At 35.4% G+C, this 13,202-nt stretch overlaps 1 protein-coding gene across 2 annotated transcripts; it reads left to right on the forward strand.

Moving 5' to 3' along the window:
• The first annotated feature begins 1,456 nt into the window (after positions 1 to 1,456).
• On the forward strand, positions 1,457 to 5,510 carry LOC110713643 (transcription factor BHLH089-like). 2 transcript variants are annotated; one of them, XM_021892103.1, is made up of 7 exons: positions 1,458 to 1,935; positions 2,032 to 2,277; positions 2,923 to 3,117; positions 3,349 to 3,414; positions 3,687 to 3,755; positions 3,843 to 3,914; positions 5,167 to 5,510. In XM_021892103.1, the coding sequence occupies exons 2-7, from the start codon at positions 2,041 to 2,043 to the stop codon at positions 5,296 to 5,298; spliced, it is 771 nt and encodes a 256-aa protein (XP_021747795.1). In that variant the 5' UTR covers positions 1,458 to 1,935; positions 2,032 to 2,040; the 3' UTR covers positions 5,299 to 5,510. The 2 variants fall into 2 exon arrangements, with proteins under 2 accessions (XP_021747794.1, XP_021747795.1); XM_021892102.1 differs by having other exon boundaries at positions 1,457 to 2,277.
• Positions 5,511 to 13,202: the final 7,692 nt, after the last annotated feature.

The raw sequence follows: 13,202 nt of genomic DNA on the forward strand, positions 1-13,202 counted from the left end.
GTTGTGAGGGAGGAAAGAGGTGTTTACGGTTTGTTGTCGTTTTTTTTTTAAGTTAACGGAAAGTTAACTTAAGTTAACGGAGGGATTAGGGCAGGGTTACATCGTAGACGCTAAAGATACTTCGGGGGTACAGTGTAGAATTTTGAAAATGGGTGGACACAACTTAGAAAAGTCAATACCTCAAGGGCACTGTATAGAATTAAAAAAAAAAAGAAAAAAAAGGAAGGAGTATTATTTTCCTCCCTTATCAACTCCACAATACTACTTCTTTTTTTTTTAATTTATTTATTTATTGTTTTCTCTTCTAGTAACAGTTACTCATAATTAAATACACTCCTAAAACTATACTTTATACTACTTACGAGTATTAATTCTCTTTTTGACCCTACCTTATAGTTTTCTAAAACTATGTGCAACACTTAGGGCATGTTCTGATTAACTGAATTGAACTGAATTGAACCTATTGGAGCTGAACTGAACTAAATATTTTATGAGAGAAGGAAATTAAGAACTAAACTGAACTGAACTTATTGGAGCTGAACTGAATTGGACTGAAAATAAGCTGAAGAGAACAGCCCCTTAATGTTGCAATTATTACAAAATAAAAGATGTAATTTATCTCTGTTTCATATTATGTGCAATATTTAATAAATTTAGACGATACAAAAGTATGTGAATTTGAACTTGTGACCTAATTATACAAGGTGTCAAGCTAAAGTATTAAGTCAAGGCTCGTTAGTATATCTTGTCTATACCTCTATATTTTTATAATATGAATGAACTTTTATAATTTGTACATTTTAGGTATCCCATTTTGACACACATAGGTGTTATGTTGTTATTCCAATGTGAAAACTTTGTACAATGAAACATGAAAATTTAAATTTGCATCAATTAATTACTCGAGTATTTAATTATCAGTAAGCTAAGTAAGGGGCAATTCTTACAAGTACTAGCATGATTATATTTTATATGAAAATTCAAAAATAGGATACAAAAAGGGAATGAATACTTATTGATGATTAATGAAATAATTGGTTATAATTTTGTATTATCAAATTAGAGCAATTTAAAAAATAAAACGAATATTCTTTAACTTTATTAAAGGCATTTCTCTTCCGCTTAATTTTTGTTCAATTCAGTTTCTAATTTTCTTCTCTCATAAACAATTCAGTTCAGTTTAATTCAGCTCAGCTCAGTTCAATAAATGAGAACATCCCCTTATTCTAGTGGAAAGAATTATGAGTACTTCGTATCTCCTCGACTCTCCAACTATGTAACATACATCTCGTTGTAGACACCTTTGGTGTTCCCTGAAGATCTAAGGAATATTATTTCTAGAGGTAATCATCACTGGTCTAACCTGTTAATCCAATCTGACTCCGTTTATAAAAAAAAAGGTTTAAACAAGCTTAAAAGCGTAACTTTAGTTCAAAGCCTGAGCTCGAGCCCGAACCAACAAAAACCAAAAGGTTTGCTTTGATATGATTAGTCCGACATTATTTTACAGGTTTGAACACAAATTTTATTCTTAAACCTTGCTCGGTCTAACTTTTTTTTTTTTTTTTTTTTTTCAGGAACGTGTATCACCTCTAAAAACACCATATTACGCTAATCCTGACCTTGGCCTAATTTGATTTGCTTTATACTCGGTATTAGATTCCGATTTGATAGGACGCCTTCTTAGTTTCTCCGTACCTACCCAAAAAGAAGGAACTAAAAAATTGTCTATAAGTAGTACTGTACTTTGTACAATTTTCTTTTAGCTTCCCAGAATACCTCACTCAAAAGTCACTCTTCTTCTTCTCACTCAACTCTTTCTTTAAGCTCAACTCCCGAGGACAACTTCCATTTTCTCTCTCCTCCCCATCCGTTGAAGTTTTAAGATATTGAACACCTTCGAATATCATATTCTTATATCATATAGTATTACATGTATGTTAAATTTATATTAATATATCTGGTATTGTAGCGAGATTTCGAATGGTGTTTTGAATTTAGCAGTTTTAATAAGGTGTAATGGATCCGCAGACGACGCTGATGAATGAAACGGCGTCGTTTAATCTGTCGGAGATCTGGCCAGTTCCGTTGAACGGTGTCGCTGCGTCAGGATTAGACCTCCGGAGAAACCCGTTCGGGCCGAGTTTGGCCCGGTTTGTTGACCCCGGCCCGAATCTCGAAGTTTCTGGAAGCGACGGCGGTGGTTGTGGTGCGGCCCGGAAGAGGAGAGAGAATGTTGCGGATGATGATTCCGTCAAGGGTGTGTGCAATGGCATGGTATTTCTATTTTTCCTTTTTAATTTGCTTAAATATCATCAACTCATTTTTAATTTACTTCTGATGATTTTGCTTATTTTTCGAAGATTTCTGATTTAATGACAGAGTTTACTTACCTGCAGATTAGTATGAACTGTTGATTTATACGAATTTTAATTGAGATAACTATTAATCACGTCCAAAATATTACTAGCAATATTTATTTGATTGAATTTTGAATTTTGGTTGATATTTTTGTACGTGCTAAATGTGATCAATGATAATCATATTGATTTTAGGCTACTTTAGGTTATCAATTATGATGGCAACAAGTTAAATTAGCATTAATTATAGAGTTTTGTAATAATATTGCACTGGGTTAGGTAGTCACTGTTATTTAGGTATTAGTTAGATATTTTCGAGATTTTGTTAGTTTTGGTTGATTTAATCAAAATGAAATTAGATGGAAAAATCGAGCAAATTGTTGGATTGGATAGGAATTTACATGATGATTGATGAATACTTGAAATCGATTGTGTCATCATTGTTGAACCTATTATCTATGGATTGCTGAACTGTTTTTATCTAGTATTTCTTGTTGTAGTTCTGTATGTAATGCAAATATGCAACAGAGAAGACTTTACACTCAATTTTCTGTTTTGACAGAGTGATTCTGATGGTAAAAGGCTCAAATCAACAGGATCCGGAGATGAAAATCAAAATCAGAAAGCTAATAACGAAACAACGTCTGGAAAAGGAGGTGAACAAAAGAGTAAGCCAGTTTCTGATCCATCAAAGGATTATATTCATGTTCGAGCAAGGAGAGGTCAAGCAACTGATAGCCATAGCCTTGCTGAAAGGGTATTTTCTTGCTAACTTGTTTTCGCTATTTTTAGGCCTTCATCATTTTTTGTAAGTCTAAATTTATAACCTCACAGTAAAATTGTCTATTATGTGATCATTTAAAGAGATTATGTCAAAAAATAAATATATATTGTATTTATCAATTTCTTGTAAACCATTTGCTGTCAGAGATCTAGGAATATGATACAGTTGATAAGATATCAGATATTTATTTTTTTTTGCTGGCAGGCTAGAAGAGAAAAGATCAGTGAGAGGATGAGAATACTACAAGATCTTGTCCCTGGGTGTAATAAGGTTCGACCTGCTGCTACGATTATTCCACGTATTGCTGTTGTCATTATTATTGTCATTTGAAGGGCTGATAAACTGTCATATTGATTTTTGCAATTGACATGAGTATTAATTGGACTGAATTCTCGGTCCACTTTTCTCTTATTGCATCTTATCAACTTATCTAGTTACGCAGTAAAATCCTACTAAGATTTTTGGTATTTGGCGGTGTTTGAGTTTTCGAATATGTTTGAAGAGGTTCATGATCAGTATCCTGACCAAACTTCTGGGTTCAGGTCATTGGCAAAGCACTGGTACTTGATGAGATCATAAATTATATCCAATCGTTACAGCGTCAAGTTGAGGTGTGTAATTGCTGAAGCTGTTGGTTGTATGTTCTTTCTGTTGCCTTCTTATTGAGCTGTAATGCTAACCCTGAATGCTCGTTGCAGTTTCTATCGATGAAATTAGAAGCTGTCAATACGAGAACTAGCCCTGGTGTTGAAGGATTTCCCTCAAAAGATGTAAGTAAAAAGACTACAAACTATTGTCTCTACAAAGAATGAGCTGTGGCAATGTATTTTTTTTTCCGTCATCGGATCCTTTTCCTACTGCTTTGTTAAATATGAAGTATGTGATACGTGTAACATTGGAATGTAAGTTTTGCAGCAGCTTGCAAGCTTCTGATTGGCCTTAGCTTCAGAAAATTAATCGGCCCTTCCTCTGACTGTGTTCCCCTGCCAATCTGCAATTCAGAATGGCATTTCTCCTTCTTCTGGCATATCCTGGTTTTTATCAGTGTTTTCAAGCTCAAGTTCCCAATTTTATTTTTTATGGGGGAAAATCAGTGACTGATTCTGCCAAGATACAGCTGGCTTTTGAAGAATACCAAATCAAGTTTTATTCTCCCTCCGCCCCTTAAAGTTTTCCCCATCCACATTTTTTCACTCTATTAAGAGTTGTGTTTTGTGATTAGGTAGAGCATAGACTTATGTGGGGTAGTAATTAAAGTAGAGACTGATTGTAGGGATCATATTAACATATAATGGGCCAATAGGGTAATCTTTAAATGATGGAGGGAGCATTTAAACATTAATTTTGGAAATTCAGTCTTATACGCCATTGAAGTGATCGTATTACTTGCTTGATTCATACCTTTATTGTATAGAAACAGGAATGGGGAAGTAAAAGTCGTGAAATGAGTTTTCATACTATTGGGGGGTGGGATGTGTAATGCAAAGTCTAAAACACATTTTAGTTAACTCATTCAACTCCATTTTTTTGGAGTTTTTATTAACAAATATTACTAAATAAATTAGAGGTTTTCATCTTTACTATACATGATGTTTAGAAAGAAGAGGTCATGTTGTTACTATGCAAATTTTTTGCTGGTCAATCATAGACACGGAATTGAGTTTCCATTTCTCCACTTCCTGTTTCGCTCTCTCTCTATGGTTTGTTTATTTTATTAAATGCTAATTCAGAGTACTAATGGTAGGGACAATTGCTACACATGCTCTGTCCTATAGGTAATCTTAAAAAGCTTCATCAGATGGAAGAATTTGTTATCTAACTTGCTAGGAAACCATTACGGAGTATTTGTTTAGCCTTATTCATGCAGATGTCACATATTTTTCTCATTAATGTTCTTACGATTGCTTCAGCTGTAGCGTCATTAGTTGGATTTTTTTTTTTTTTTTCCTACTCAAGTGTATCCATAGAGGAATTACCATTCATATGTTTACTTGGTTTTGCAACCTCTATGTGACTTTTCAGTTTGGCCAACAAGCTTTTGATACTTCTGGAATGGGATACGGTGCACAAACCCCAAGAGATCAGTATGGTCGCGATACATCACCAGAATGGTTACACATGCAGATTGGTGGTGGTTTTGACAGACAAACATGACAAAAGTCCACTGCTTTTCTCTCTAGCCCGGAAATAAGATCCATTTTAGCTAGAAGTAGCTCATACTCCTTCAATGACTGTAATATTGTATACCAGTCTACTAGTACCTTGATATAAACACAGACCTTACATCGATTACTGAATCAGGCGTGAAGTGTACTCTGTGTTTGTAAGAATACTTCAATTGAATTTACACATTCCCCTCTTTATCACTTTCCTCTTAAAGCATATGTAATACTCCGTACTTGTAAGAATGTTCCCAGATCAAAGGCTAAGCCTAAAAGTAGTCTTAGCGTCTCTTAGAACAAGACAGGGAGTCAGGGATACTGATGACTGACCGTCTGACCCTGGGTGTTTTCTGAATAATACGAAGTAATATGTTAACATGCAGGCCATATCCAAGTGGGGGTTATTGCTTGAAGGCCTTGAACCCTGATTAATAAGTTACAGACCATTGTCATACGTTAATCCTACTGCGACTGCCTTGTAGCTACTAAACTCCAACTAATCCGAGTTCTAAACGGGTTGGGCTATAAATAGCGGAAAAAAACTAAATTTCATGGCTTGTGGTTCTATGCTGTAACTACAAGACCTATATTCTTCACTTGACTGATTAAAAGGGTTAAATATTCTGAGGATCTTCTTATCGCTGTCAATGAAACTGTTAATTATGAATCTGCTAGTAACTGCTTTACAGGGTATTAATTTGGAAGTTCTCTCTTTTTTTTTTTTTTTTTTTTTGATGTTTAGAGAGCCACAAGGGCGGGACGAGAGTCAATCCCAGGATCTCTACAAACCGGGATGAAAGCTCTAACCACTTGAGCTATCCCTTACTCTCATAAAACTCTTGGAATCGATAGGGAAATTCTATAAAGTACGGAGTACTTTGCAACTAGTCCTTGTATACAGAATTACAGATGGAACTCCATGGAAGTGTTGCATAGTTTATAATTTTAGCCATCAGCAAAGCGGCTACCGGGACATGTTTGGTATATGGTTCAACTGTCCAACCAACCAATCTCGAATAGTAGCTCATCAGTCATCATTTCTTTGGCAGTCGTTCCTTAAATCTAGAATACACTTTTTTTTTTTTTTGACATAGAGAACTATAAATGAAAAGCAAAATTACAACCTAAACTAAGTAAAGAAAGCAAGATTACACGATAAAACATTGGGGGTCGGACCATACAATTTCTTATGATTGGGAAACCAAGTATACCCGATGGGACAAGAAGCTATTCTCTTAGAGCCGCTTAACCTGCAAAACAAAGAGTTAGTAAAAAGCACGGGAGACCTACTTTGCAGAGTGGCGTATTTTCGGGGAGACGAGACAACACCCAACAAATTTTCAGAGGAGGACGTTGTTGGGTGAACGGAAGCCTACAAAGGGGAAGAAACTGACGGAACTGGTAGGAGTGTCAACGTAGCCTCACATGATGAATCTTGACTTGCCATACCTATGGCTGGATCTACTTGCATCAGAACTGGAGTCGTTTCACACCTAACATGCCAGAACCTTCTTGAGTTTCACCACTATCCATCTTTCTCAAAGGATTGGCTACTCGGATGGTAATGAAATTCTTTTGGGAAGAACAATAGTATTGTACTGTTCTCCCTTTGGAAATCACTCCATACATTGTTGGAGTGAGATGCAAATAGGAATCATATCGCTTTCGGCTTGAGAACCGAAAACTTGACCCTGTCAGATTTGAGTTTTTTGTTTCTGAAGTTTCCTTCGGGACACAATTGTTATCTATAATGCCGGGCCTAAGATCTTGGTTGGTAGGGTTGACTTTACCCTCCAAATCCAAAGAATTGTCGTCAACATTCTTATCCATGTTGATGTTGTCTGTCACACCTGTACACCTTCAAACATTACCATCACCACGACCATCTTCTACCTTTCTTTTCCCTTTTTTCCTTAACTTCTTACTATTATCTTCTTTCCCCGAATGAATATAATCTCTAAACCTATCATTATCCCTTGTTACTGCAAGTGCCTCGTCAACGAAATCTAGAGTCCAATCCAATAAGGATATTACCTCCTTTAATTTTTGTTGGAACTTAGTGTTTTTAGGATCTAATTTAAGGGCTTGTGCAAGATCCATGAAAGCTAAGGAAGGTTTATTAAGCTCTAACGCTGCAATCGCTCTTTTGAAGTAAGCTTTCACATTAGTAGTATCAAAACACAAAACTGCTGAACATAATTGACCTACTCTGTCATAGTCTTTAACCTTGATGAAGCAAGCACCCAAGTTTAGATTAAGGGACACAGCTATGCTCGAAAACAATAATATATCCTCATCACTACAAACTGAAGCAAAGGACAATATTTTTAGAGCAAGAGAGTATTTCGCAATAGCAGACCCTATTTGGTTTTGCTTGTAGAGATTGTTTCTAATTGAGAATACCAAAAGGATTCTCCAATTGTCCAACTAAAAACTCCAACTCATGAGAAGAGACATCATTCTCTTCAACATGTGAAATACACAACATCCCCCTTAGTTCCTCAAAGCTAGCCATTAAAACTTAAACACACTTATTAAAACACCAAAGACAAAGTTAAACTAAACAATTATGCTTCCCTTAATTACACAAAAGGGTAGACCATACCAAGACGATGAGCAGGCCGACGATACGGAAACCCGAACTCCACTTCGTCGGTGGGACAAAGAGATAACCGGTGGCTCAAAGACAACGTCGAACTACCTGCGAACCTTGAAACAAGTCACCAAAGGTACCGAAGAAGAAACCCCCAATTGAAACCCTAACCTACCAAAACTCCGAAAAAAACCGAATCGTATGGATTGGTGGTAGGCGAAACAAGTCTAATCAAGCGCAACCCTTCAGAGACTGCTCGCCGGCGACCGTATAAGAGTAGCGACGCTCAGGTCACCGGCGGCAGGGGAAGATCATGGGGTGGTGAGTGTGGCTCTGTTTTGAGGAGAAAGGCAGAGCTTCTTTTTAGAGAGAGAAAGTGCAACCCTTTTTTTTCTTTTTTTGAAAGAGTAGTAACATTTACATGTTGCAGCTATTTTTGTAAGTAACCAAAATATTATAAAATTATTTTTGTCTAAGTATATATATCTCGTGCTTTAGCATGAGTACGTTCTAGTAACAATAAATAGGAGAGTGCTTGAACGCACGAGGAGCGAGTGTTAAAAGCTGCTCTTTAAACCTTTTCTATACGAGATCTCAATTGCCTATCCTAGATTGCTAGCCATAATGATCTTAACCCAGGTGATGAAATAAGTAACCCATGTGCACGAGTAGTGTCACTTAAGATCTCATTCGGTAGCACATTAAAAGTAGGAAAATTGAAAATTCCCATGAATTTATGAATGAACTTGTTGTGTCACAATAAAAATACAAAAACGGAGGAATTGAAAATGCGTGGGAATTCAAATGTCCTACAAAAACATGGAAATTAAACATGGAAATGTCAGCTTAATTTTAGTTTAGTTCAGTCAGTTCAGTTCTTAATTTCCTTCTCTCATAAAAAATTCATTTCAGTTCAGTGCAACTCCAATCACTTAAGTAAATCAGAAGAGGCCCTTAGTCTCCCTTAATATTTTTAATTTTCCCTCAAGTTTATCTTAGTACAAACCATACAAGATATGAAAATGGCCATGAATTTCATGTGGGATTTTTTTTTTTTTTTTGACGAGAAGAAAAAGGATTTCATTGATGAAAGATAGTTAAACGACACTTACAAACAATTTCTAGAAGCACTAATCTAGCCTTTCAAACCAATTACCATGTGTTGTGAGTTGTGACATCAATCTTACAAACTTGGATTTTTTTTTTTAGGATTTAAAACTTGGATTTTTCTTTTTCTTTTTATTTTTTTATGACGGGAAGAAAATATCATCATTTGTGATTAGGCATACAACATCTACAATAATAGTATTAATCTACAAACCACATATTTAGAGAAAATAACATAACTTTTACAATCAAAATCATAACTATTTTGCCGACATAGTTCACACTCCACTACCTTAAGCTTTGGCGTGAGTAATAATTTTTGATGTCTTTACGCTTTTTGAAATAGAAGCCTTCCAAATTTTCGCTGATATTTTGATTGTAAAGTTAATGACAAACCCTAAATCCATATGAATCCAAATCACCTTCCCAATTAACCAAACCCTAAAAATAATATTCTCTTCCCAATTAACCAAACCCTAAAAATAATATTCTCCTCCATGGATGAGAATCAAAATCCTAGAAAATTGGGACAAACTAGCTCTCACAAACGGAGAGAACAAAGCAAAGCGAAAAGAAAACAAAGCAAACACCTAAACTATATTCAAATGAATAGTTACAGCCTAAATAACCCCCTAAAAATTGAAAACCTTAAAAAGGAGAGAGCAAAAGGGCAAACATGCAAATAACTACTACCTCCGTTAAATGTTATGTACAACTTTTGAATTTTTTATATTCGCAAATAATACCTCAAAGTTGCACATAACATTTAACAGAGGTAGTAAAAAAATTAATTGGATTGAAGTTAAAAATTATTTCATATGCCCCAAAACATAATTTTCAATTCTATTTGACAGGTCATTAAGTTGTATAGTAAGACCCCCGTTCTTTAGAGCTACTCTGCTCTGCTGAGCCTTGCTCTGCTCAAATCAAATCTGCTCTGCTCTACTCAAAAGAAATCTGCTCTGCTCTATTTTCAAATAATAATTAATAATAACAATAATAATAATTAATATTCAATAATAATAATAATTAATATTGTATTGATGATAATAATTTATTATTTTGAATAATTATAATAATTATTAATATTAAAAATAATTTTAATAATTAATAATTATTAATAATAATTAATATTTATTAATTATAATAATAATTATTAATAATAGTTATTATCATTATTAATATTTAATAATTCAAACTATTAAGAATTAATATTTATGTTTTAAGTAAACCGTTGTCTTTTATCTTTCTACTATTAACATATCTTAAATATGACATACATATATTTACAACAACAACAACAAAAACAACAACAACAATATTAATAATAATAACATTGTTTGTCAAAAAAATAATAATCACATTAATACTAGTAATACTATCCCCGGTTTATAAGTGGAGCGGCTTTTAGTGGAGAGAGGGCCGTTTTTTTTTTTATATTAGGAAGTGATGTACACGTTCTATACCATATTTTACCCTCATTTTATAGCTATTTCCGTATGGTTTTTGAGCTCTACGGAGCTATTTCTTGCTAATATTTTGTTCTCTAGCGTGGCTTGGTCTATTTAATTGATGTTGTAGGCACATGAAGATTTTCGGATGATTTGGACTTATTTTGGATAGCCATGAGATCTTATTAAGATGGAGAGAATTTTACCCGTGTCCGCCCTGGAGGGCAACATTGCCATGGCAGCCAGGGTGAAGAAGGAAATTAAAGAAGAGAAGTCATAAGAGATGGAAGTGTGAAAATGTTCAACTTCCATCCGCCCGGACCGGGCAGCATTGCCCTGGCAGACTGGGCGGACAAATTATTGTGCGAGGAAGCTAGATAAAGAAGCATTGGGCGAATTTGCTTCTCGCGCCCGACCGGGCGGCTTTGCCCGGTCAGACCGGGCGGAGTGTCGAAGACCGCGTTTTCCGATTTTTTCGGGTTTTTCGGGTTTTCTTAATTAAGGGATATAAATACCCTTTGTAAACCCCGACTTAACATACTTAGTTATTATTTTCTAGCTTTAAAACCTTCATTAGAACCCTAATATTCTCTCTAAATCTAGATTAATTTGCACTTTCAAGTTTTGATCTTTGTTCATCAACAATTGGTACTTTTCTTCATTCAAGCAATTGGTATGCATCTTTATTTCTTCTTTTACTTTAATTACTTATTAATCATGTTTTCTTCATTGATTATTGTAGGCGTCGTTTGAAGTGCGCCTACGTTAAAAGCATGTGGTGAATATGCTTGGCACTCATAGGAAGTAGGAATTGACATAATACGATTAGAGACAAGGAAAGTAGGGAGCCGCCAACAAGTTTTTAAGGAACTTGTAAACCGTTCACGGATCATAAAAGGCAACCACGAATAAGGGACAACGAAGGCAACAACGATTGACCCGTGAAGGTTACACCCCATTCATAATCCATGAGATTACTAACTCCATATGGTTCGGAACCACGAAAGGAGGATCGGGGATGATGGTACGAAGTGAGTCATGGAGTCACATTCGCCCGTATTGGCCTCTACTCGATTCTTATATTGAAAAGCATTCCTGTGATCTCAAAGGCATACAAACAATAATTCAATTCGCTCCAAACTATTATTTAACTAAATTGGTGGAACATTAATGCACACATAATTCTAAAATATTTGTGATCACTTCAATTAATAATAAGATTAAAAGGATCCTAAACCGATTGTCCAAATTATCTTATTAGGCGTGATTTTCAATTACATATTCCCTTTAAACATGCAATACGGTGATCAATAATAGAATAGAACAACATTAATATTAAGACCAAATTAATCACAATTCCAACAACATAAAATCGTTAGAAAAATAATAAAAATAAAAGGAGCATGATCCTTACTTTGATTCTGTTTGTTTGCAACTTTCACGCCTTGGCTTAAGGATAGAACCACGAGTAAAGTATGGACTCCTTTGAGTACTTGAGGAAGGAATTTTGAAGTGAAAAGGGTAGGCTAGTGTTTAGGCTAAAGCATAGAAGAGAGAAAATAAAATAAGAGAATTACTCGGTGCCCCGTTCATCAGAAATGAGGGGGTATTTATAGGGAAAATGTGCTGAGGGAGCACACGGAACCCTAAAATGATAAAAACCCTAAAAAAGTATCCCGTGACACGGTCAAACTGTACCGTGACACGGGAAGCTCCACCGTCAGACGGTACACTTTCCCGTGACACGGTACATTTTTGGTGTGACGCGGGAAATTTTCAGAAAACGGGATAAAAAACGCGTTAAGGTTTTACGCGGAAAAGACACGGAATGTCCCGTGTCACGGCAAACCTCCCGTGTCACGGGAAATCCCACCTAGGGCTGGCAAACGGATCAGGTCGGGTCGGGTTCATGTTCGGGTCAGTTAAAATTCGGGTCAAGACCCCCTAACCTGGACCTGGTCCATTTAACTTTTCGGGTCAAAAAATTCAACCCTAACCTGATTTTTTCGGGTTCGGGTCAACCTGAATCTGACCTGATTTTTTTGGTCATTGATTTTTCGATTATGAATTATCTCAAAATTTCAGATCTAACATTTCCCATTTCAGTTTTTAATATTAGCATCTTAATTTTATAGAGAAATCATTGATTAAATAATCAAATTAATACAATCAACAAATTAAAAGTGTAGATATATAAGCTACAATAAGTTAATAACCAAATTAAATTACAATACATAAGATCTAAAATAAAATTGATCTCCAAGATCATTGATTTGCAGAAATATCCTTTAGTTATTGTTCACTTGATGACCTCGTGCTTGCTGATGCGAGATTGGTCAAGTAATATTGAAGCAACGAAGAAGTGAAGCTGGTGAAGCAAATTAAAGAGAGAGCGAAGATGCAACGGTGGTGGAGAAACGCCGAACAAAAATTAATGAGTGGGGTGAATAACCACCATGAATGAGAGTAATGAGAGAGAAAGGGTTGAAGAGAGAGAAAGTAGAAGTAAGAGTGAAAGAGGCAGAGACAAGAAATCTAGAATAAGCAATAATTTATACTTAGGGTTAGGAAAATTTAGGCTGGTTGGTGTAGTTGGACGGCTGGGAGACTCATATAGGATTTTAGGGTGTTACTTCTATTAGGTGGGTTTTGTCGTGTTTTACTTTCTTTATTTTTTAGATTATCAGATTTTTTTTCGGGTTATGTGGGTCAATTTCGGGTTGAGATTTTGAACCTTAACCTAAC

The sequence above is a fragment of the Chenopodium quinoa genome, unplaced genomic scaffold (assembly GCF_001683475.1).
Source record: "Chenopodium quinoa cultivar QQ74 unplaced genomic scaffold, ASM168347v1, whole genome shotgun sequence".
NCBI classification, from domain to species: domain Eukaryota; kingdom Viridiplantae; phylum Streptophyta; class Magnoliopsida; order Caryophyllales; family Amaranthaceae; genus Chenopodium; species Chenopodium quinoa.

Excerpts from the sequence above, each read along its gene's own strand:
- LOC110713643 (XM_021892102.1), top strand. The coding sequence starts at position 2,020 with ATGGATCCGCAGACGACGCTGATGAATGAAACGGCGTCGTTTAATCTG. Across the intron at positions 3,415-3,686 it reads TTGTCCCTGGGTGTAATAAG|GTCATTGGCAAAGCACTGGT; the intron begins GTTCGACCTGCT and ends TTCTGGGTTCAG. Across the intron at positions 3,915-5,166 it reads AAGGATTTCCCTCAAAAGAT|TTTGGCCAACAAGCTTTTGA; the intron begins GTAAGTAAAAAG and ends GTGACTTTTCAG.